This window comes from Falco naumanni, chromosome 4, assembly GCF_017639655.2.
Source record: "Falco naumanni isolate bFalNau1 chromosome 4, bFalNau1.pat, whole genome shotgun sequence".
Classification (NCBI taxonomy): domain Eukaryota; kingdom Metazoa; phylum Chordata; class Aves; order Falconiformes; family Falconidae; genus Falco; species Falco naumanni.
The window spans coordinates 87,485,444-87,509,750 of NC_054057.1; the positions used below are offsets into that span (position 1 = coordinate 87,485,444).

At 53.1% G+C, this 24,307-nt stretch overlaps 1 protein-coding gene across 3 annotated transcripts in view; it reads left to right on the plus strand.

The window, feature by feature from the left end:
- The window catches only part of PRKCB (protein kinase C beta), a 129,615-nt gene that overhangs the window by 59,608 nt on the left and 45,700 nt on the right, over window positions 1-24,307 (plus strand). For all 3 annotated transcript variants that reach the window (XM_040591831.1, XM_040591830.1, XM_040591832.1), the window contains 5 exons: window positions 5,763-5,874; window positions 6,985-7,113; window positions 20,964-21,120; window positions 21,508-21,642; window positions 23,888-23,984. In XM_040591831.1, coding sequence (XP_040447765.1) covers window positions 5,763-5,874; window positions 6,985-7,113; window positions 20,964-21,120; window positions 21,508-21,642; window positions 23,888-23,984 — 630 coding nt within the window. The remainder of the gene's footprint in view (window positions 1-5,762; window positions 5,875-6,984; window positions 7,114-20,963; window positions 21,121-21,507; window positions 21,643-23,887; window positions 23,985-24,307) is intronic.

Here is a 24,307-nt window from a genome sequence, read left to right on the forward strand (position 1 = left end):
TGTCCTGCAGGCGGGAGGTGTTTTGGGGGGTCTTTGTGCCATTTTGGGCAACCCGGAGGGTGCAAAGGAGAGTGCTGTGGGAGCCCCGTTCTCATGGAGAGGTTATGCTATAATAAAATGATTCTCAAGGCGTGTGAAAGATAACAAACAGTTCTACGTGATGCTGAGATACTAACGCTGCTCAGGGAAAAAAAGCTGACTTTGCCTTTTCTTATTTTTGCTGCTTAGTAAAAGAGTGTATTTTATTTGGTATTGGCAGCAGCAAGAGAAGAATAACTGTCATCCATATCCCTCTGCAGTTGTCTGACTAGCAGATGAGATCTTTTATCAATAAAAATATATTAACTTGCTGGAAACTGTCAAGGGCAAGTTTTATCTGTGGCTATGTGTTTGACATGGAAGCAGCCCAAGCGGCGATGCTCGTGCCCATGGACATGCTCGCTGCTGGTGTGCTGGCTGTGCTCAGGGACCGCTTGCCCTTCCCCACCAAGGGCTGGGCGGAGGAGCTGCCTGCATCCCGCTGCCTGTGCTGTGATGCCTTCAGGCCCTGTGGGGTTTTCTGTGGCTGCAATACTGTGAGCAACAGGAAAAATATGTTTGGTACCGTTTACTGGTGCAGCAGTGTCAAATTATCTTTAAAAGCGTGGCCTGCTGAAGCAGGCTTGCAAGGAGTTACAATATTGGTAGAAAAGATGTTCCAGTGATGGAGCCCCCGACTTTTGCCGTCTTGCCTTGAGCAGTACCTGTGTTTTGCTCTCGCACATAACCTTCTTTCAGGGGCACCTCTGTGGTTTATCATAGCCCTCTTTGTTGAAACAAAGACCCATCGCTCTTGTTCACTTGTTACTTGGTTTTTGCTGGGACTTGGAACTATTTCTCACCAAAGGTGTTGTTCCAGCCCTGTGCAGGTGTGTGGGAAGATGCAGGAGCTGTGTGCTGGAGCAGCAGCTTCCGAACAGGACAGGGCAGGGGGGCACTGCCACAAACCCGGCCTTGCTGAGAGCACAGGGTCCCCTCCCTGGTGGCTGCCATTGTCTCCAGTTCACCTTTCCCTCCCCTCCCCCCACCTCCTGGCTTCAGTTCAACCCGGAGCTGTCGTCTTCTCATCCCTGACCCAGCCTCTTGCGAACCGTTATTTCCTTCGAAGGGGAACCACAGGCTCTTCTCTCCAGTGTCACCTTTAGAGTTGCTGCCAGGCTGCTTCGAGCTGTTTCCTGTGGACCGGCAGGGATGTTCCCCAGGGGAAAAGTGGGAACAAAGTGTGAGATTTTTGGTGTTGTGTCCGCTGCCTGGGTTTCGTTAGATGCAGACGGTGAGCTGTGGCTGCGTGGTTTGCTCTGCTGTTAGGCTGCTTAAGTTGCTATGAAATTCATTTCCACGTGGCCTTTTCACATGAACTATGTTAATGCTTCTTCGGAAGAGATAATTTAAAGCTTTCCCTGCAGTCAGGTGGGGAAAGCAGGGAGACGTGATCTTGAAGCAAAGCTCTGTGGCTGTTCTGTGGAGTCCAGCGAGTGTTGTCGGTACAAAGGACTGAAACGGCACCAGCTGTGGGTGCAGGTCTGGCTGCCCGGGGCAGGGGGCTGTGGGGTGGGGGCTGCGGCGCTTTGTGCAGCGATGGGGCTGTGTTTGTGCAGGTTTATTTGCACAGAGAAGCAGAAGAAACTTCAGTACTCTTCATATTTTTACGAATACAATTTCTTCAGTTTTAGAAATTGAACCCAAGTGGGATGGACATGGTTTAAAAATGTTTTAGGGCTCAGGCTGCTGGGCCTGAGGGTGGGTCTGGTCCGTGCTCTTCCTCCCAGCTCCCTGCCTGAGGGAGAGGTGATGCTTGTGCTCCATTGGAGCTAGGCAAAGTTGAATTTAGTGCAGAAGTAAATAAATCCCCAGGCAGCATCTTTGCAACTCTGGGTATGACAGAGGGCTACTGCCCTTGCAGGACACAGACTTTGCATAAGAAAAAGCCGAAGCAAAACGTCCTTGCTTGCCGGTCAGTGCTGTCCTGCCCTGCTGCACTGCTCTCACGCTGTGGCTTGCTGCTGTCTGATGAGCCCCGGCCCAGTGCCACCCTGACAGGCCACTGCAAAAGAGCAAACAGATTCCTGGCTAGTGTGAGCAGCATGTAAATTGTCAGTCTGATCAATGCCACCAGCTGCCTGCCTGCACGTAATTGGTGAGTGGTGGCTCTTGCATCAGCATCTCCATCAGGGTTCAGCAGGAAAGCATACGTTTCATCGATGCGGTCAGTCAGCGAGCTCAGTGGTGGGTATGACCCTGAAGAAAGGCACAGGTAATCGCTGAGCCTGAATAGAAGTCTGGCTGTGCTGTGCTGAGTGCCTTGTAGGCCACAAGTTGATTACCCAGTTATGAATCAAATCTCTTGGATTCCTGGGAGAGCATGAGAGCTTGGGCTGCTGCCAGCCTGGGCCCACAGGCAGCCACTGTGCCCACGGTGGGACGGCTGGGGCCAGCTCAGGCATGAGCCACTAGAGCTGTGTGTGGTTCTGGGGGAAGCCAGGGGCTGTGAGATTTGCTCTGCAAGGCATGCAATATTGCACTGGCTCGTTTCAGACCAGAAGCCTGCTGTCAACTTGAGAAGCAGGACCCGTCTCCCCGTCTGCCTCTGATGGGTCAGTGCTTGCAGGGTACCAGGTCAGAGTCAACAGCAGCTCCTCTCCTTCCCTGGTTTGCATCCTCGGGGCATGCACACATCCCTCCGCTGCTCGCTGCTGGAGGACAACAGATCTGTGGCAGAGGACGACAGATCTGTGGTGGTGCTTATTAGAAAGGTCAGAGCCACTCAGTGCAGTAAAACACTCCTAAAGGCATTTTTCAGTTCTGCTCCAAAGAAAGCTTTTTCTGCCCTGTTCTTCAGGGACGGCTCTGTGCTGGTAGGGTGGAGGAGGAGCGCCTTTTCTTTTCTTGGCAAACTTCTTTTTAACCATTCTTGTTTTAAGTCTCTCAGCATCTGCATACGCAGTGATCTCGTCATCCCTGTCTCTGGTACAAAAATAGTCTCTTTGTAAAACGATTTCAGCCTTGTTCGAAAATGATATCCAGAATTTGCAGTTTCTGGCACCTTCTAAAGCACCGGTCAAAGTGAGACGACCCACCCCGTCCTCCCTGGCAGCCAGGGAAGCAGCTCTGCCTCCCCACGCCTGGCTGCCTCCACCACCCGTGCACTCCTTGGGCTCAGGGTGCTGCATCTCTCCAGAACAGCCCCTCAGGGTGGGAGCAGAAGGTGAAGCCTGAAATGTCTCTGTGAGAGATTCAGCTCCCTGTGAGCGGGGACCTGGGATGCTGAGCAGCCCCCCTGCCTGCTTGTGGGGCTGGTATGCTGAGGGAGTGATTTGGAAAACTGTGGCTGTTCCTGTGCCAGCATGGTCTTGCCGCCGCAGCGCTGCTCGGTGCATGCTTTTCTTTTTTAGCTCTGTCTTTTTTAACTCTCAGATCCAGTGGGAATTTAACATCCTTCACATGAAGTGGAAATTGCCTCATTTTGCATTGAGCTTCTGTTTTTTTATGAATGACTAAAACTTTCATTTGCCTAAACAGGAATATCTGTATCTAGAAGGGAACACAGAAACTGGAACATTTGGGGGCAATTCCTCCCGTGTCACACACTGGGGTTTGGCTGGCATGGAGGGGTTCTGCTAGAATTGCCCCTGTGGCCCCCCTGCTGCTGCCCTCATCCTGCTGCCGACGGAGGGTCAGCGGTGGTCCGATGCCCGAGCATCCCCGGGTTGCCCTCCTCTGCAGCATCATGCAGCTTGGGGGTGTGGGCGCTGTGCCCAGGGGGACTCTGCAGGATGCACGGTTCAGTGTCTGACTGGCCAGCCAGAGACCACCTTTCTCCTGGGATGGCGGCAAAAGAAAGTTTTTTGTTTTCTTGGGTGCCTTGTCTCCAGAGAGGCAGCCCCGGCCCCTTCCTGCACATGTTCCTGTGGGCACCGTGCCCGCAGGGAGTTGGTTCGCGCTGATTAAAGAGCTCTGTGTTGTCCAGGCAAAGCTGCTTACGGAGATGGTCCTGAGCTGCTGTACAAACACAGCTCGGGTTATAAAATCAAGCAGGGTAAGTTTTCAAGGGCTTACAACGTATGCAGTGGAAGGATCTGACTAAACCCGTAAGCCCCTCTGAAAGGTGTGCGTGTTTATTTGTGCATGGGGCAGCAGTGCTTGGTGCTCCCCTGCTGCAGCACTCGCTGCCCACTGCCTACCCAAAGCTTTCATGGGGGGAAATTACCCCCCATCTCCTCTCCTAGCCTAAAATTCAAGTTTAAGTTCCCCGTGCTCTGTTATATCTCTGGGGAATACACGAAGCTTTCAAACGTACGGCGTTGCTTAAAGAACTGTCGTCTTGGTGGCTGGGGTTGTCCAGAAGATGGGTTAATTGTGAACCCTTGTCCTCTCAGCCTGACACAACTGACGCACGAGCTCTCCGACATGGCATGCTGTATCTAGAGACAGTGGCATGCTGTATCAGAGGCACGTATCTAGAAGAGGTTTGCTTAGGGTAAAATGTGAGAGATTTTCAGTTTCAAGTACAATAAATTTGCTGAAGCATGTACCTAATCCCTAGCACTTAACAGATAGAATTAAATGAAGCTCCATTACTTTTCTGCCTATCTGGTATCACTCAAGTTATCTGTGGTGCTGTGTAATAATGCAGAATTTTAGTGATTAATGCAACAGAAAGCTTGAGTGCAATAGTGGTAGGAAAATTAATTTCAGCGGGAGGTGATGTATTGGCAGCTATGTTATAGCTTGGTTCTGACTCCACTCTTATTTATTTACTTAGCTTACAGTGCCCTGAAAAACTGTCTTTCCTAATGCCCGGGCACCTTTCCAGGCAGCTCAAATGACCAAGCCAGGAGCTATGCCTCATCCCTAACCCTTAAACAATTAACCTGAGATGAAATTAAGCCAGCTGCTACTTACCACAGCCTTCCCCCGGCCTGTGTGTGTGCTGCTGCAGAGCGTGCCCAGCAGCCGCCTCTGCAAAGCTGTGAAAGGTGCTCTGCATGGAAGGCACCAAGGAATACCAAATCCTTTGTCTGCCTCAGTCATTTCTTCCAGTGGTTGATCCTATTTCCCTATTGAGAAGCTGTTTCTCATTTGAATTTGTTCGGGTTTAGCCTCGGTAGACCCTTGTTGGAGTCCGGGAAGGCTGTTTGCAAGGTGCCTGTGCAAGGCTGCAAACAGTGTCCGGGAGGAACTGGGCTCTCCTGGCTCTGCATGCTTTGCTCTTGCAGAAAAGGCTGCCCTTGGTTTTAAGAAAGCTCAGAATATCAAAGTATACCCTAAGCAGCTTGGTTCCCTAGGGGCGTGCTGGAGAGGGGTTGGCACGAGAGCGCAAAGAGGTTTACTGGGTGGTCTTAATATAGGTGGAAAACACGGGTGGGTTTTTCTGCTTTACCCCACTGGGTTGATGTGGAAGTTGAGCAGTGTTCAGCCCTTATGTTGATTCTTAGGCACAAATTTCACCTGGTGTTTTCTGTGCTAAGACCAAGTTACTTAAAAGCAGTAAATCCCCAGACAAGCCCATGCGCTGCTTTTTCATTGTTATGGCAACACATATAAAGAGTAATAAAGCTGGATCTTGGTGACTGTTGGAAAAGGTCCACATCAGTTGGTGGCAGTTGACTGAAGTCCATTAACAGCATCTCCGAAGCCAGCTGGCATGTGAGATGCGGAGAGCGATGGTGCCTTGCCAATATTTCATGCAAGTTTATAATCTTTATCTTTTATTTTCCTCCTAGGATCCTCGGAGCAAACACAAATTTAAAATCCACACGTACTCCAGCCCCACCTTCTGTGACCACTGCGGGTCATTGCTGTACGGGCTCATTCACCAGGGGATGAAATGTGACAGTAAGTGGTGGCGGTGGGGATGGGACTCTGGCACCCCGGGGGTCCTGGGAAGGGGCTCCCAGCCCACCTGAGCTGCGACCGAGAGCCTGTCCCCTCTGCCACGGGTGCAGGGCACACTGCAGGGGTGGCCGGGCACAGGGGGCACCTGCTCATCTCTTGTGGGGGCCCCATGACTGCTGCAGGGAGAGGGGAGGGAAAGGCGTCTGGCTGGGGGGGGATCCTGCCCGCATCCCCGTGGCAGCGTCACCCGCGTCACCCACGTCACCCTGCAGCGTCACCCGGCAGCTCGCACAGCGCTGGCTCCGACTGACACCCTGTGGCCGTGCCTGCCGCTGTGACACGGCTTCTGGGGAGCGCTGGGCTCTGCAAGCCGGGGGAGTTGGTGTACAGAGAAGAGAAGGTGGGGGATGAAAGAAGAAAGAGGGAGAGGATGGAGCGAGAGATCAGTTGTTTTCCAAGTTAATCTTGTACGTTCCTATTTAAAAGGACTGTGAATATACAGCGCCTGCTTCCATGCTTACAGGGAACAGCATACTCTGCTGCTCACCATGTGCTGGCTTCCTCATAAATATAGAAGCTCGCTGACTGTTGTGGGAACAGTGTATTCATTATCACCTTTAAAATGTTACCAAGTGGAAATGAATTTCTTTAAAATACATTTTGTTATATATTTGTGTGTTTTCATGCATAATTTTTTATACAGGTATATATCTATACACATACACAGGTAATTTTTAATGGCCTTTATCAGCTCCTGGTGAATCTGGCTGAACATCCAGCATTGCACCGCGGGTGTGATGGAAGAGAAGTTTGATAAATCAACAAACCTCAAGTAATTAGAGTAAGGGCTAAAAACCCTGTAATCTTTGTAGGCAGGACCCAGAACTGCTGCTGGTGGTGGGCCCCTGTGTCTGGGCAGGGCTCTGCTGGAGTCTCCAGCTGCATTTGAAGAGCTATTTGCTGCATGTTTATTCCAGAATTCCTCACAAGCATCCCCATTTAAAGAGAGGACGGGTTCTTCCTCCCCTCATCCTCTCTGAGCACCCCCTGAGCTTTGGCAGAGGTGAAAGGGGTGCTGAGTGTCCCTTTCTCTCTCTCTCTGCCCCGCAGCCTGTATGATGAACGTGCACAAGCGCTGCGTGATGAACGTCCCCAGTCTGTGTGGGACGGACCACACCGAACGTCGAGGACGGATATACATCAGGGCTGACATCGAGAAGGATGTGCTCACCGTCGTAGGTAGGTGTGTGACCCAGAGGTACAGACCCCACATGCAGGGTCACCCAGTTGCCTCTTGCTGCTGATGCGTGCCGTGCTGGCTGTGGTGGGTCTGGGGAGTGCAGTGCCCAGGGTCCAGCTGGTCAGGAGCAGGCGCCTGGCAAGGCAGGGCAAAGCCTTGAGCCTTCTCTGAGCATGCTCCTGCCCTCTGGCAAGCATGGCACAGGCTCCAGGGGCTATCTGTATTAAATAGCTTTCCCACTTAAAGAGTTTTCAAACTGCTTTTTGAATCACGTCAAATTTCAGCATCCGCAGCATCCTGGGAAGGGGTGGCAGAAAGTTCCTCCATTTCGCTGTGCCGTGTGAGAAAGTCTCTGTTGTGCTGTCGGTGAACATCCATGTCCTGCTGTTCTTTCCACGCCATCAATGGTACCTGGGCCCACACGGATCCTTTTGTCTGACCAGAGCTTTGCAACCTTCTTCCACCCGTTTGGAGACTCCACGGCCACCACCTTTCTCCGAGGCACATGCTGCCTTTCCGCCTGCTGCTCAGAGCTGGGGCTGTCCCTGCAGTGCGGTCATACGCCGGGGGACATAAGCCCTCCATAGCGCTGTGGTGAAGCTGACCGCTGTTCTTCGCCTTTCCTTGCTGTTTCCCAGCCCTGATGGAGAGCTGGAACATGGCATAGCGCTAGCAGGGTGGGCTGGTGTGGGTCTGTGTGGATCCGAGCACCCCGGTGGTGGGCGGTGGGCAGGAGCCACCCCATGTGGGCATGTTCCCCAGGGAGGTGCCATCTCATGGTGCCAGGTGGTGGGAGATGGGGCCAGAGGAGGTTGCAGGCAGTGCTGGGCTCAGCAGGGGTTCCTGCCCTGCCCTGAGTGTCCCAGTGACCTGACGGCCACCCATGGGGAAATCTCTTGTCCCTCATCATGGTTTCCTCTGTCCTGGAACAACTCCATTCTCGGTTTGTGGCAGGAAACAGGATTATCCCATCTCTAAAGGCTTTTGCCACCTGGATTTTGAGTTCCCAGAGGATATTGCTTCCCCCATGACCTGTAAGCATCTCATGAAACATAAGCCGTATTCTTGTAAAGCCTCTTGTCCCTTGCATGGAGGGATCAGACCGAAGCAGTGACTGTCAGTGCTGGTGAGCAGCATCCTGTGGTGCAGGGGGCAGGGAGAGCTGTCCGCAGGCCAGGCAGGCAGCTTGCGGAAGAGCTGGGGGTTTGCCTCACGAAGGCTGAGCCCAGTGCTGCGCTGGGGAAGGAGGTTTCTGCCCACGCTGGGTATGCCGGCAGCTCCGGGCGGTTACAGTGTCTGCAGGGGGCTGCCAAGCTGTTTGCAGTTATTCACAGGATGAGTTCAGACCAGGGGGTGTAAAATGCCACCTGCCTGCCCACGCTGCAAAGGCCAGCCACTCGTCTGAGTGGGCTCTGGTGGGTACCAGGCTGATGACACTGATAACAAGGACTAGATCCTTCTCCGTTGTCCCACCAGCTGGCTCTCCTGGAGAATTCTAGTTCTCAGCATCCTGCTGGGCTGGCAGCAGGAGATGCCGTGACATCCACAGGGTTTGCTTCAGTGGGATGGGGTCAGCTCAGAGGCACCCTACCATGCTCATCGCTGCTCGAACAGGCACTTTATCCTCCAGGAGAGTGTGAGGCTGTGGGGCTGAGTTCTTGCTGCTCTGGGCTGACCCCTCCTTGCTTGGAAGAGCAGGCTCAGCAGAACACATCCCAGCAGCAACAGCTACGACACGTGTGATCCAGCGGTGGGGGCTCCAGCCTTCCCAAACCAGCCCAGCTTGCCCGTTCAGCAAGGGGTGACCCCAGCCGGTCCCCGCAGGGCGATGGCAGACTGAGGACAGCCTTGGTTCGTGGTGGGCACAGCAGCTCCCGCACCTCATGGAGCAGTGGCGTGGCTGACCTCAGCCTTGCGTGGGGAAATGCTCAGGTGTGATCCAGGACTGCAGAGAAGAGCCAGGATCCTTTCTGGCCTAGGGATCCATCAGAAATGTTTTTAAGAAAAATACAGAGTTACTGAAAATATTAATGAAAAATTGAAACAAGTTGTAGTTGGGTTTTATTTATTTAATTTTTGTTCTATTTGTCTTTAAAGAAGAGCTTCAATGAATGACACAGAACTTCCTTACACAGAAGTGCTGTTTCTCAGGCACCTTCCCACTGGGGGATGCAGCAGGACTGATACCCATCCTCCCATCGGAGGACGATGGGGCACAGAGCCCACCCCCGCTGGCACCCAGGGCTCCCTGGCACCGGAGCAGTGTTCCTCTACCTCCAAACGCAGGGGAGAAACTCCCCCGAGCCCTTTCTGTGCAGCTGGATTTTCTTTTCTTCAACTGGGTTTGAAAGACTGTTTTATTTCTGGCCCTTTATGGAGGTGTTGGTGAAAACATGTCATCTGTTGGCTTTTCCAGAAAGGCAGGGAAACGTACTGTGCTCTCCAGCTCTGCCGCATAGCTAACGAATGAGTGGGAGCACTCGGAGGAGAGGCTGTGCTGGCTGCCGAGGTGGGGAGCCCTGCCTTCCCTCCAGGCACGAGGGGGCTCGGGATTTTTCACTCCAGAGTTTGGAGGGGAGGTGGAAAGGTCTGCTTGAACTCAAAGCAGAACATGGGACCCACGTGCCATGTGGACCTCAGGCTGGGCACTGTGGTTTGTGCTGCCCTGCCTGGGTTTGGCTTCTCTCCGGTGGGTCGGCAGAGATTTCCATTCCTGCAGTGACTGCTCCAAAAAACCCTCAAATAACGACCGGGTTTGTATTGCCAGGTGTTTCGGTGGGGGGAGGCCAGATCCTGAACAACTGGCCCCCGTGTTGTGGCCAGGCTTGTAGCAGAGGTGGCAGGCAGCACGGCGGGGGTGCTCTGGGGGGGTGAGCGGCCGGGGGCTTCATGTGCAGCGCAGCAAGGGGGGCTGGCTGGGCTGGCAGAGCCGTGGCGTGGCTGGTGGCTGCTCTGCAGAGGTGGCCGCAGCCAGGACGGCTGCTCGGAGGGGTCGGTGCCACGGACTGCATGTGCCAAAAAAGCCACCTATGTCTGTTCCTGCAGGACTGGCCCTAGCCAGCACGGGGGGACACGGTGGGAAGGTGGCTGCCGTGAGGACCCAGCCCGGCACGGGGAGGCAGCAGGCTGAGTGAGCAGGCAGGCTTCTGCTGGAACAGATTTCTGGTGGAAAATGACCTTTACTGTGTTTTCTGCAGAGAATTTCAGTTTGGTGTGGGCAGGGGGTGGATTTCTGTCAAGAGCAGGAGTGACAGCGTGGCAGTAGGTGGGTGGGTGGCACAACACCCCGAGCCTGGCAGGGGTGGGGAGGCAGTGCTGGCCAGGGGGGTGAGCCCCATTGCCTCGGTGCTTGGGCTTAGGGGTTTGGGGCTGCAGGTTGGAAGGCTGGCTGCTTGCCTGCCCTCCCAGTGGGTGCCCTGGGACTGGGAGGTGTTTGGGATGGAGAAGACCAGTGGCAACTGGTCATTGAAGCACAAATGAGCACAGAGGCTAGTGGGAAGATGGAGGAGAGGTTCCTACAAAGGAAAGGAGATCAGGTCTGAGCAGCAAGCAAGAAACCAACTTAAAGATGGACCTTGTCCAGCTTGTGGACAGGGTTTTGCATCCCGAGGACCAGCTGTGCTAAGGGATGGATGAGCTGCTGTTCTCCTGTGGTCGATCCCAAGTATTTGTCAGCATCTTCCAGTGCTGTACATGCTCGCCCTGTGCCAGGTCTGGCCCCATCTCAGCACGGAGCAGGCAGAGGCTCAGCTCTGGGCACTGGTGCGGCCAAACGCAGGCAGCATTGCCCATCGCAGTGGGCAGAGTTGAGTCATGCCAGACTGGTTATTTCGGTGCTGGGATCCCTGCTCCGCCTTTTCAACACACCTCTCTGCCGGTTTAAGCCGGCAGTGCAGGATGCTGTAGCGGCTGGGAGCTGGGATGGTGGTACAGGGGTACCCGGGCACCTTTGGTCCCAGCTGCACAGTCAAGTGCAGGTTTTGGTGTTGGGGCATGTTCTCTTCTATCTTCTCTTCTGTCCCACCAGCAGTGGAGACCCTTGCCCAGAAATTTAGTAAGCTTTCCCATGGCAAAGAGCATGACGACTGTAGTATTAAATGTGAAGGGTCCCTATAGATGTGGCGCTTAGGGACATGGTTAGTGGTGGCCTTGGCAGTGCTGGGTTAATGGTTGGACTCGATGATCTTAAAGGTTTTTTCCGACCCAAACGATTATCTAAGGGCAGGGCCGTGTGCCTGCAGGTGGCAGCACGGGCACGGCCAATGGAGACGATGGCTTTTATTTTTTCATCGACTTGACAAATTTGACAGGAATTTGCCATACGCTTTTCAGCAGTGTGTTTTTCTTTTCTCTCTCTCCGTTTATTTAAATGATTTGTTTTTTCTTTCTAAAGCTAACGTTTCCCTCCCAATGGAAAACACAGTTGCTGGTTAAACATAGCGTGTTGTTTGACTTGGGGTGACTTGTTCAGCTAGGTAGTGACCCCACAAATTGCCTCTGTTTGCACTCTCGCGTGACTTGCCCCAGCAGCGTTTCTCCCCGTTCGGGCTGTTACCCCGCACCTCCTCTGCCTGGTGGCAGCAGGTACAAGCGCTGCTGTTCCCAGTGCAGTGAATGCTCACCATTTTCAGCTCACAAAATGAAGATCAATAAAGAAGGAGATGTGTTTAAACATCTTGTGCTGTGAGCCTCACTGTGCGGTTTTGACCCCAAACCATACTGCAGTGTCAGGAGGGAGTGGGTGTTTGCCGTGACGGAGCAGTCCCAGGGTTGTCCATAGGTTCAGGGTTTCCTTCAGCCGGGGCTGTGCTCATGCTTTGCTTTTTTACAGCACTTTGCCCGACAGGGGTCTGCCTACAGCGTTGTCTGCCAGATACTATGACTGTAAAAATTATAACATGAGAAAGAGACAAATGTCAGTATTTTTAACCCATTCTTAGTTCTGAAGATCCAGGATGAACCTCAAAGCTGTAGGGTAGGAGATAGCTGAGAGCATCTCTGGGGGTTCCTGTGGGGGGTCAGTGGGGTTTGGCCAGCAGCCCCTGTCTGCAGGGCTGTGCCCAGAGCAACAGCAGCAATGGGAACCTGTGGGGCTGACCCTCCTAATTAGCTTCCCAGCTCTTGGGTCTGTTGTGTTAATCACTCCTTTATGTTCGGTGCAGCTCTGTTACAGCTCCTTTCATACTATACTTTGGCTGTAATTGTGTAATGGGTGCACTCGGGAGCGCAGCCTCGCACGCTGGGATCGGAGCCCTGCATTGCCATTCTCTGCTGCTGCCCCGAGGCTGCTGAAGCACTGGGACTTATTGGTGTTCCCAGTGGTTAAAAATGCGTGGCGTTGTCAAATAATAGGGCATCTGGACAAATAAATGGCACCTCCCTAATGCCTGTGGTGTTGTGCCATCGGCTTGGCTTGGTGTGTTCCCCAGCCCTGTGCTGGGGACAGGGCTCGCATCTCCATCAGCCAAAGGCAGCTTCCAAAGTACAGGAGGTTTCTGAGGGCCTTGCTAATTAGGGCACAAAACAATCTGCATCTCATCCAGCAAAGCACTTGGATATGTGCTCTTGGCAAGCACTTCTCTTTTGAAGCATCAATGTGAGCTGTGTGGGGACAGTGTGACCAGTGTCCCTGGGCTCAGACTGAGCATCTGAGGGGGTGAGCGAGGCCCCTGACCCCCTCGCTGCCCCCCCCTCTGGGACACTTGGGGTTTTGCTTTGTGTGAGTGAGGAACCAACTGCAGGTGACATTCCTGGCTTAGGCATGCTCCTGTGGTGGGGTTGGTTTGGCTCTTGGTCCCCAGCACGGAGCTGCTCTGGCTGTGCTAGGTGTCCTGCATGGTGTCCTGGTAGCAGACAGGCTGTGGCTTAGAGCCTAATTAGCTGAGATGGATTGAGCAGGAGGAGAAATGTGCCTGGATGTCCGGCATTTCTGTGCATTTGGGCTAGCTGGACTTAAAAGCCTTTATGGCTAGAAACGGCTGATTCTGTTAGCAGCTCTGCTTGCTAAATGCGTTGTATTGAATCACAACAAAGCATCCTTGCAGTTGGTGCTGTGCACGGTGCCGCTGGGAGTGGGGTCCTGTGAGTGTCCTCAGCAGTGAGCAACGCAAGCTGCTGTGGGCTCAGCCTCCAGGGAGCTCCTGGAGCCTCCAGGCAGCCTCTGGGAGAAGCCCCTCCAGCCCTTTGGCTTCTTTACATCAGTACCATGATTCCCCTAATGCAGGATTTGGAGTCTCTTTTGCTTGTGGAAGGGGGGATGCAGGTAGCGTGGTGTTTGGTAGCAGCATCTTGGGCGGCTGTTGGAGCTGAGCATCGCCCGCAGCTGCTGGAGAGTTGGCCGGTGCTGGACATGGTGGCGAGGGCAGCCCAGCCCAGGGACGCTCTGTCACTTCTCCTCGAGTGGCAAAACGAGATCTCTGCTTCTCTCATCCACCGTGTAAACCATGGCAAACTCCTGCCCGGGGCTTTGTCATACTAAGTAGGTAGCGTGGGCTGGGTTATTTAGCTTGAGCTGCTTGACAAAAGAGAAGTCATCTTTTGGGCCTGATAAACAAAATTTGGGTACCTAGCAGCGCTCCGAGACATGGCACATTGCCAAAGCAAGTTAATCCCCTTTGGATGCTACTTGAAGATGCTTAATTGACCCGGGCAGTTGTTACCCTAGTCACTCGGGGAATCTGGTCCTTTACATCCAGCGCATCTGCAGATTCTTGTCACTATTATTCCCGGCTCCGACATTGTTACAACTCTTGGCTTTGCCTTAAATACAAAGTGAGGATCTCCTGGAGCCGGCCTGTGTCCACAGGTCAGATCCTGCCAGCTCCAAGGGCAGCAATGCAGCGAGGACGGTGCCACTCTCCCCTGACCCTGGAGTCAACAGTAACATGTAGTTTCTTCTTTAGGAAACAAGCAAAAAAGAGATTTATGAAGGTAACAACGCTGCTGGCATGTGGGACGGCACATCTGCACCCGCCGGCGCGTGAGTCTGGCTGAGCGCGGTGCCGCGGAGCAGGAGCGGCTGGGGGTGTCTGTGCTGCCCTGGGGGGCGGGGGGCACGAGTGGTGGAGTGCGGCAGGGTGTCATTTGGCTGGCGTTAGCCACAAGCAAATGTATATGTGCAGTCTGTGTTCTGGTTTGCGCTTTGATCAAGTATCTTATTAGCAGGAAAAGACTGCTGAATAAAGTGGGAAATTGTAGCGAATTAAAATGTCTTCAAGGCGTTGCACATTTTTGCTTCCATAATAGAAAAGCTTCCCAATGCAGATTATTCTGAGCCTGTCGTATTAAGAGACAAGAATATCTGAGTTTGGGAAACAGAGGAGTGAGAGACTATGAAGGCTGGGCTTGGAGTCCGTTAAATCTGTGGCTTCGGTGAGGTGGTGAGGCAGCCAGTTGCATGGAGGATTCTGCTTGCACACTGCACCTCTCCTGCTCCCTTCGGGCGGGCGTTGTGTCCCGTCATGTCCTGCTGCATCCCATCACGTGCTGGTGCATCAGCATGTTTGTCACCTCGGGGAAGCCATGGTCTGCAGGGACTAAAAGGCAAAAGAAACGTGCTAGGTTTCTGCTGCACGTCCCGGGGTATCTGTGGGAGATGGAGACTGTTCGGCGTGTTCAGGTGACTTTGGCCTGTGTGCGTGGGGGTGGAGCATGCCCTGTCCTCGTGCAGGGGCTGCTGGAGCACGGGGACAGTGGTGGGCTCCCTCGTCTTCCTTGGGGATCTCAGCTACCTGCTGATGTCCCTGATGGCTCCTGCAAAGCCGAGACCCCTGTTAGGACCCATGGGAACGTGGCACCAGCTCAGGGTCACGGCCAGACACCCCTGTTGTGCCTGCAGCATTGGCAGAGGCTGCTGGGACCGGAGCCTTGCTGTTTACCGAGCTGATGAAGTAAAACATTGACCAAAATTGAAACCAATTATGCTGTGATTAGATAAATGAACTGGAAGTGCTTTAATTAATAATCACCGGCCTAGGAAGATGCAGCCATAACGAGTCCTATGCCTTTTCTGTTGTATAAGTATGTGCAAATATGTTCCTCTGCAGAGCGTTAATTAAATGTTTTAGCGCCCAAGGGTGTTACTCTGAGCACCGGGTGCTTGCTGGAAGGTGGCTGCTCGCAGCCGGGGATGGGCCATGCTGCTGGAGGGAGGAAGGTGAGTGCTGGAGGGAGGAAGGTGAGTGCTGCTGGGAGCCCAGGAGACTTCCCCTTGCCAAGAGGTCTGCCCTGGCACGGCATTTTTCTGGCCAAGGCCATGGTGAGGTGTTGAGCTGCGGTGAGGTGGCTGAGCTCTGACCTCCTCATGAGGAGTGGTCTTTTGGAAAGGTTTTTTTCTTTGGTGGGCAACAGGAGGCAGAACTGTCGGCGCTGAACATGTTGTAAGGGTCTTGCTTACTCAGAGATGAAGGTAAAGGATTTGGCAGCTGGTGTAAGTTGTCTTCAAGAGCAGGGTAGGAGTGGGTTTTGTTGTAGGCTTTATTTTAAACATAAAAGTGAACCCCCATATGGCACTGCATATTTAGCAAAGAACTTTCTGGTCTTTATTTATCCAGCATACTAATCTTGCCTTCCCATGGAAACCTGGGTCCCAGCTGCAAGCAGGCACACGACCGCAGGCAGAAGATGGGGCCAGCGGCTGCAGCCTGTCTGCACAGGGTTGTGCAGCATCTCCCATGCCCCCAGGTATGGGGCAGGATGGGCTGTGCCCGTTGGAACCACCCCAGAGGTGGGGAGCAGACCTGAAGCTGGGCTGCCTTCCCCAGGGAGCTGCTGATGGAGCACCAGCCCCCTTCGCTCGATGTGGAGCTGGTTTTACCCCAGGTGAAACACATTCCTGGGAGCAGAGAGTCGGAAACCACCCTCTCATGCCTACTGCCTCGCTGGCCAGCAGCGGAGCTCAGCGGGACCGTGCCATGCAGCAGTGGGACTTGCAGGGAAGTGGTCTCTGGCAGGGGCTTTCCTGGTGGAGACCTGCAGGAGCCTCCCCGTTGCTGGGAGGGGGATGTGATGCACCCGGACACCGCATCGCTCCCCGGGCCTGTGGCACGTGGCAGCTCCGGAGCTGCCTGTCCCGCTTTTCCAGGGTACAGCTCTTGTTGGGGCTGGATGGAAGGGTCTTGCATTACTCTTGCAGCCTCTGTGAGCTTCTGACCATGACCTCTGTGGCCAGAAGAAGCTGCCTGGGAAGGCTGTCTTCCCTCCTGCTCTGGGCGTTTGTTGTAGTGGTATTTCTCCCCATGTTTTCCGTTGGAAATGTGGGTGTCTGAAGTAAGTGTGTCTTCCCAAGCCTGTTTCTGCAGTTACGGCTGGCTGAGTAATTAAAAGACGTTGTCTGAATAATTTATTTGGAAACCATTGCAAATTTTGCAGGATAAATTATTCAGATATCATTCCACCAGCTCTACCTGCCCTGGCCCTACAAGGCGGAATGGGTGACATCTCATTCCCGTGGCAATGCAGTGGTGTCCCCAGCATGCCCTGCCGTGTTCCCCAGGCGGGGGGGGGCTCTTCCTTGCAGAACCCCCCCGAGCATCACCGCTGCCAAGCCTTGGCCAAGCAGCCGGCACTGCGGGGCTGTGGCTGCTGCTTGTGGTCTGCCAAGGCTTCGCCAGGGCTGGGTGACAGGCGTGTGCTGCGGGTGCACCCGGAGGGGTGACGGGAAGGTATTGGTGTAAAATCAGGGTTATTTCTCCAGGGTGTGTGGGCCAGCCCCAGTGTGTGGCAGTGAGGGCACATCTGACTGTGTGGAGGATGTGGGCACTGCCCCAACCCCAATCCCCCCGATCCAGTGACATCCAGGACTTACCAGTGCCTCTTCCTGGCCATAGCCTGAAACCAAGGCGGCATCTCAGCCGTGGCTGAGCTCGGTACCCAGAGTGATTTAAGACTGGCTGCTTTAAATGGGATCGTAATATTTTTACTCATCACTATTAATAATGATGTTACTACTTCTTAATGATGCACAAAACTGTCAGAATATGACAGATGTAAAACTATTTTACATCAAATTTAACTGTCAAAGAAGCACTGTAAATGTTTGGAGAGGAACACGTTCCTCCTGCTGCGAGGTATCACTACTACGCTTCTTGAGGCTTTTATTTTTCTTTCACTTAATTGTTGATTTCTGCTTGAAAAGTCAGAAAGTTACTTAAGGTCAAACAGAAGCATTTTGGTTTTTTTAAATTAATAGATAAAATTATTCCCATTAATGAAATTTTTAGGTCTGCATGCTGAGATAATAACATGAGGTAATCAAATCTCATGCTTCAGGGCATAAACTGATTAACTATGAGGGTCAGGAATTACTTTTCCTGTTCCTTAAAGAAGTGAACAATGGGCTGATAAATGACGAAGGCTTATTCATTTGTCTCCGGGGGATGTTGTGCTGGCCATTCGGATGGCGAAATGGGAAGCAAAGTCAGAGCACTGATTCAGCGTGATATAATTCTGCATCTTCTCTCTGCAAGGGGACCCGGTCCAGTTTGAGTCCCAAGAGCGAGGGGCTTCTCCCAGCTCTTGGGTTAGTGTTGCTGCTCACACAGTGCCTGTTGCTGCCTGTCCTGGGAGGGTGAGAAGTCCCTGGGGGTTTCTGCTGACCCCCAGGGCAGATGAAGAGCAACATCCACCACCGTGGACCGTGCCCTCCCTCCTGCCCCAGATGCTTGGTGCGGGACCTGTGCTGGGGCTGGGGCAGGTCCTGTTCAGTGCCCAGTACCGCTCCCCTGCCCAGTTCGGGTGGTCCTGTGGGACAGCGAGTGGCAGTGGGCTGTCGGCTTGTGGCATGGAGATGAGATCTTCCCCAAGGCTCTGACATCTCCCTCTGCTGCGGGTGGTCAGGGTCACTGAAAATACGTTTTCATAATAATTTTAAAGCCAGGAAGGTAACAAAGTGTAGTAAAAGCTCAGCAGAGTTGCAGGAGGAGGGCTGGACCCATGGTTGGATGGAGCGAGGAGTTAAGAATGGAGCTGTGCAAAGGGTGTGGGATTGGGGGGGTGCCTGACAGGGCTCTGGGCTGGGGTACAGAAGTGCCAAGCTCCTCTTTACAAGGCTCCTCCAACCTCTGCAAACGGTAAAAGCAATTCCTGCTGTTAATTGACAAATGCTGTGGAGACTGCCTCCCCTGCAGGGCTCCTTGCTGGTCAGGTAGTACCTTGGCAGGACCCATTGCGGGACTTCTCTCTAATACACTTTTGTGTTTTGTAATTCAAGAATGTGGTTATAGAGATTGCCTTTTTTCCTATTAAAAAGGCATAGATAAAAGCTTATAACGATGAGGAGAAAATGTGTATTCTTCTCCTCTGATAAGGGGTGAGGGAGAGGAAGGCATCTCGGCTGTATCGGTGCAGAGCCTTGCGCAGGCTGTGCCTTGGTGTATCGGGGCCCTTGGAAATTATACTCATTACTTAGAGATTTCACACAGCAGATTGCAAAGCCTTTCCGCTTGGATGGTACAGAGCTTTCCGCAGAAGATTTTGACTGGGAGTCCAAATTAAGGCACAGGCTATTGCCCAGCATCTGAAGTGCAGAGCCAGTACTTATGTCCAAACTTTGGAAAAAAAACTGAACCAGATTCTGTTACCAAATGGCACATGAAAATAATTGTCAGGACATGATGGAAATGAAGTCATGCTGCTGGTGTCAGTGCAAGCAGTTACCAGCGGGAGAAGGTGCGGCTGTTGGGCTGCTGGCATGGGGTGCGGGGCTGTGGGGCTGGCTGCGTGGTGAGCCAGTTGCAGGGCAGGTGCCGCATGTCGGGAGCCTGGCTCGGGGAGCAGCCTGTGCAACACCTGACGAGTATAACCTGAGCCAGTGCAGTGACCGGAGAAGCTTGGAAGCTGCTCAGGTCTGATATTGTACTGTCCTCCAGAGATACCTCTTGTCTTCATAAAGAAATTCTGAACCTCGGTCCTCTCTGGTACGGGAAGGGTGGATCCTTCTCCTTTGGTATCATCTCGTGAGTGCTTTTAGGAGGCTCCAGTGTTCCCAACCCTCCTCAGCAGTCTCCCGGGGGATGGTGGCTTCCGGAATGGTGCACGGGGTCTCCAGGTCCTGGCAGGGCATTCATTCCTGCTGGGAAAACAGCAGGGGGAGGGGACTGCCCCCTGGAACCAGAGCCTCACCACGTGTCCATCCCCTCTTGCACACGAGCACAGAAAGCTGCTTGTAAGCGCTGCTGCTGAGCATCTGCATCCCTGACCCCACCGCCCGCTGGCAGGGCTCAGTCTCCCGGCAAAGAGACCCATCTTGGGCATGATGGCATCATGGCAAGGTCACTGTATCGCCGCTCCTGGGGCTGGCAGTGGTGAAGTCATTCCTTCCCCTTCTGCCAGAGGGGCACGAGGTGGCTCTGGCTCCCGCAGCTGCCTCGTCTCAGCAGTCTGAAGAGCATCGTGTGCTGCAGGGTCACAGGGCTGCCCGGGCACCTGTAGGTGGGCGAGCTGCTCTGTGCCTTGCAAGCTGCTGTCAAAGGCATGGTGTTTGATAAATGGGCTAGTTTATAAATGCAGATTTGATTTTGGGCTACAAGTTTTATTCTATGGAGCTGAAAGTTGGGCGATGCTTCAGGAGAACAGCAGTAGATTGCAGATTTTGCTTTTCAAAACTATCTGGCTTCCAGCCTCACTTCTGATGCCTTACTGGTGGCTTGGGGACTGAACAATTGTTTTTAGTCTTGCCGACTCTCCGAAAAGTGTCTTCCAACATCCAGCAGCACTGCACGCGCAGCTGGAGTCCTCTTCTTGGGGTTATGGGGTGTGTGGGGTGAAGCTGTGCCCTAGGTGAACTTTGCAGCAGAACTGTGTGTGGATCTGTGGTGTGATCTGTGTGTGGATCACTGGTGTGATCCAGCAGGATTTCAGGCACCACCGAGTTCCCTGTTCCCAACATGGCACGACCTGCCGTGCCTGATCCCCGGGGTGCAGAGCCTGTGACAGCACCCACTGGAGCTGTGCCTGCTGGTTGTAGGGGAGGGCAGTTTCTGCTCTGGACTTTCTTGCAAGCATCTCTTCCCCTGGTTTCAGCTGTGCTCCATCATGTCCCATCAGACTTTCCATCTCTGGTATTTTTGCTGGGGCTGGGGGGAAGATAAGACCCTTCTCCCAGCAGAAAGACGCTTTTTGACTTAATCTGGGGAAAGAGACTTAGGTCAGCCTGATAGTGTTTAATTTGTCGAAGCTGCAATCCAGTTACAAGCGGTCAAGGTCACCCACAGGTTTGCTTTCCCACTTTCCGCTCCTTGCTTTGCTCCTGCTCCCCAGAGGAGATGCTCCGGCTCCCAGAGCCGGGGTGATGCTGCCAAGCCCAGCGCCCGCACCGCTCCCTGTGGGCATCCCCCCAGCCCCTTGGGGCCATGGTAGTGGTGCCCCAGGGGACCCAGAAGGAGAGCTCAGTGCTGGATCCTTTCTGATGCTTTCTGGTGCCTGCTCTCCCTTGTTCATGGCTGCTTTGTTGCTATTTCCACTCTCCATGGAAAGCACCATCCCCATGCTCTCACTTCTCCCAAAAGAAAGGTGCAAATTAGTGCGATTCTGCTTACCAAGGTGCAAGAGGAAACAGCAGCTTTAAACTGTTTAAAGCTGTGAGAGCAAACAACAAATCATCCTATTGGAAAGTGAAAATAATCTCTTGAGTTGATCCTTCAGCCTCCCTTGTCCATTGGAGCTGTATTTGCTTTGCATTGATAACTGTGTGTCATTTCTCATGTAATGTTGTCTGTGTCTGCACGTATTCTGTTTTAATTCTGGTTTTAATCACTATTTTCACACTTACTCTTGGCACACAGGGAAGTTGTCAATTGTTGGGTGTTTTTATAGTTTGAATACTGAATTTAATCCTTTTTCTCTTCCCCAGTAAGAGATGCTAAAAACCTAGTTCCTATGGACCCTAATGGCTTGTCAGATCCTTATGTGAAGCTTAAACTAATCCCTGACCCCAAAAACGAAAGCAAACAGAAGACCAAAACCATCAAGTGTTCCCTGAATCCTGAGTGGAATGAGACATTTAAATTGTAAGTACAAGAAAAATGTTTAAACTTGTAAACTAATTTTTATCACCCCTAAGAATTAATGTGATTGTATTTGCTCTGATTGAATTACTTGGAGGCATTAAAGGTGATTCAACTGAGAAATAATTCTTTGCGCTCCTGTAAGTGTGACTCAGAAATGCTCAAACCCCTGCCCTGACCCCTGATCAAAGCTGAGCGTTTTGGGGCAGGACCTCTACATTCTCCCTTTGAAATGGATGTGGTCAGGAAATTAAATTTTAGAGAGCTGAATGGTCATTGAAGCCCATCCCTTTGTTTTGCATCCATGTTCTTACGGAGCGTGGAGGGGCATGATGGTGTAGCAGTGGCTTCCAGAATAAAACCATCCTTTTTTTCTTTCCTCTCTTCCAGCCAGCTGAAAGAGGCAGACAAAGACAGGCGGTTGTCTGTGGAGATTTGGGACTGGGATCTGACCAGCAGGAATGATTTCATGGGCTCCTTGTCCTTCGGGATTTCTGAGCTGCAGAAGTCAGGAGTCGATGGATGGTAAGAGTTTCAGTTGTTTTAAAAGTACTATGGGGCAAAATGCAGCCTTCATCTTTTTGTATGCGACAGAGGATGTGGCAGCCTATCAGACTTTCACCAGCATCCTTCTGTTCAGGGACCACTGGCCATTCTGGCTTCCTGGTAAGGTGCTGCTTTGCTTCTCAGACTGGTGGCAGTCACTGGGGCTGTGGTGGGCAGTGGGATGTCTCCTGGGGCACCCAGAAGTGCCAGGACAGCATCTGAGCACCCTGCAGGGGCTGGCTTTGTGTCACCTCTGTGTCCTCCTGCCCCTTGCAGGGTTGCTGGGGGGGGCTTTTCCCTTTCTCCCTCCCACGGGCATGCACAGATACGGGGCTGCTCTGCCTGGTGTTGGCAGCCCACAGGGCTGGTGCTCCCCATGGGCTCTTCCTACACAGGCTTCAGGAGCAGACAGCATCGCCTGCCAAGCATTTGCCGAACAAGCATTTTCCAGCATTTTCTGGTTGGATTCCCTTACTGGGGAGGCAACGTAGCTTCCTCAGGCGTGCAGGAGAGCGAGCCGGTGCAGGGATGGGGGACACGCACTGAATTGTGATTTGTGGCAAGGGCAGCAGTTTTCTCCGCAGACTAGCAGAACCGGTGCTGAGGGGCACTGTTCAATAAAAGGAGGAATGCTACCAAAGTGTGTAATTACCATTGCTCGTTACCATGCGAAAGATGAACACAGTGGATCTGTAACACCCGAACTGAATGGGTTCTCTTCATTTCCATTTTATCTCCCCCAGCAGGACACACGCTGTCTTATTTCCCCACCCCCACCCCCCTTTTTTTTTTTTCCCCAGCCACTGATGCCTGAGAGCTGTGTTACCTTTCCATGTCAAGTGTAATAATTGAAAATAGATATTATATGTCTTTTGGAAAGCAAAACCTGCATGCTATTAATTTGCATTCCGCAAGTGGAGCAAACACCCCGGACTCTGTCTTTTCCACCGTGGCAGCTGTATGTGTCTCGCTTGGAGCAGAGAACAGAGAGGAGGAGGAATTAGCAGGCGGGGTGGCCTGCCCGCACAGCACTGGGTCCTGCGGTGGGCTGGGGGCTGGCAGCGTGCGGGCACCCCCTGCCCACCCTGGCACAGCCAGGGCACGGGGGCGTGGCTGGGGGTCTCCCGCAGTGAGGCAGGCAGCCAGTGCTGTTCCCCAGGGAAAAGCCACCCGTGGTGGCAGGCTGCGGGCAGTCTGGCCGTGTCACCGCGCCTGCCAGCCCTGGTTGCCACAGACCAGACCCTGGCTGAGACCTGGCTCCTCTTCTGCAAAAGACACGGAAACTGCCATTCCCCCCACACCCCCCAAATTTCCAGTCACCTGTAAAGATGCATGTGTCGGCTGGCACTGGTGCGCTGCCGCCTTCTGACGCAGCCCCAAGTCTGATCCTTTTCCCAGCCTTTTAAAAATCATATAAGTGGAGATCTAAGTAATTTTCCTTGTCACAGCATTTGGCTGGAATAAACTCTGGAAGGAGCTCTGATGTATATTTCATATCTAAACAACTGCAGTTAATGGAGAAAACGAGCTCAAAGGAAGAGCCTGTCCCTGTATTATGCAAACAGCGCTTTGTTCCTCCAGTGCAGCCTCTGTAGATAACACCCAGTTGATAACTGGTCTCCAGCTGCCGGGAGGATTTGCCGATGGAGCCAAGGCTTTGCCCGCGGCTGTGAGAAACACCTCAGATCTGAATGACATTTCCCTGATTTCTGATAATTGCCGTTTAAACTTTTTTTGGTGAGCATCTTGGCTTTGTGCTCGAGGTTGCCAGCACCAGCCCGGCACCGGCAGGCTCAGCGTGCTGTCCCGGTGGAGCCTGCCTTGCCTTGGCAGCTGATGGGGAAGGAGCTCGCCCACACGTATGCCCGTGGCCGTCATGGGAAAGATGTGCTTTGTATGTGGGGTTTTGGGTCAGGCTTATGTTTTGGAAGAGCCATCAGTGCTTTGTGGTGTCCGCTGCAGCAGGTAGTGGGTGTGCATCTTCTAGGGTCCCCAGGACAGCGAGGGACCCCAGAAACAACCCTCCCCTTGGGTGTGTGTGAGCTTGCTGAGCAGGATAGTTTGGGGGTGTGAGGTTTGGGGAGGGTGTCTTCTAACCTTGGGAAAGGGCTACCAGGGTGCTGGTACAGCGGAGGCAGAGTTGTGCTTGAGTGGGCGGCGCGGTCCTGTCTGCCTGTGGTCCTGCCTGCCATCCTGACCACGCATTCTTGCTGTGTCCCTCCAGGTTTAAGCTGCTGAGCCAGGAGGAGGGGGAGTATTTCAACGTCCCAGTGCCTCCTGAGGGAGAAGAAGGAAATGAGGAACTGAGGCAGAAATTTGAGGTGAATTGATTTTTCTTGGGAACTCCGGGGTTTTCCTGGCTGCCTGCCTGCTATGCTGTTGGCAAGGGGCTTTCCCTGCCAGCTCTTTCCCTGGCAGCACGGGGAGCACAGAGTAAGGTACAGCCCATCCCTGCTCCCTCTGCCTGCTTTGCACCCACTCCTGGGGGCCCTTGGCCGGTCCTTCCTGAGGCTCTCTATGGCACTGAGCTCTGGGGCACGAGCTTCCGATGGTGTTTCCAGAAGGTAAGTTGTTCAGTTACATTTAACAAAAAAGAAGTCACTTTGAACATCTGAACCCTTCCAGCAATGGTTTACCTATGTTA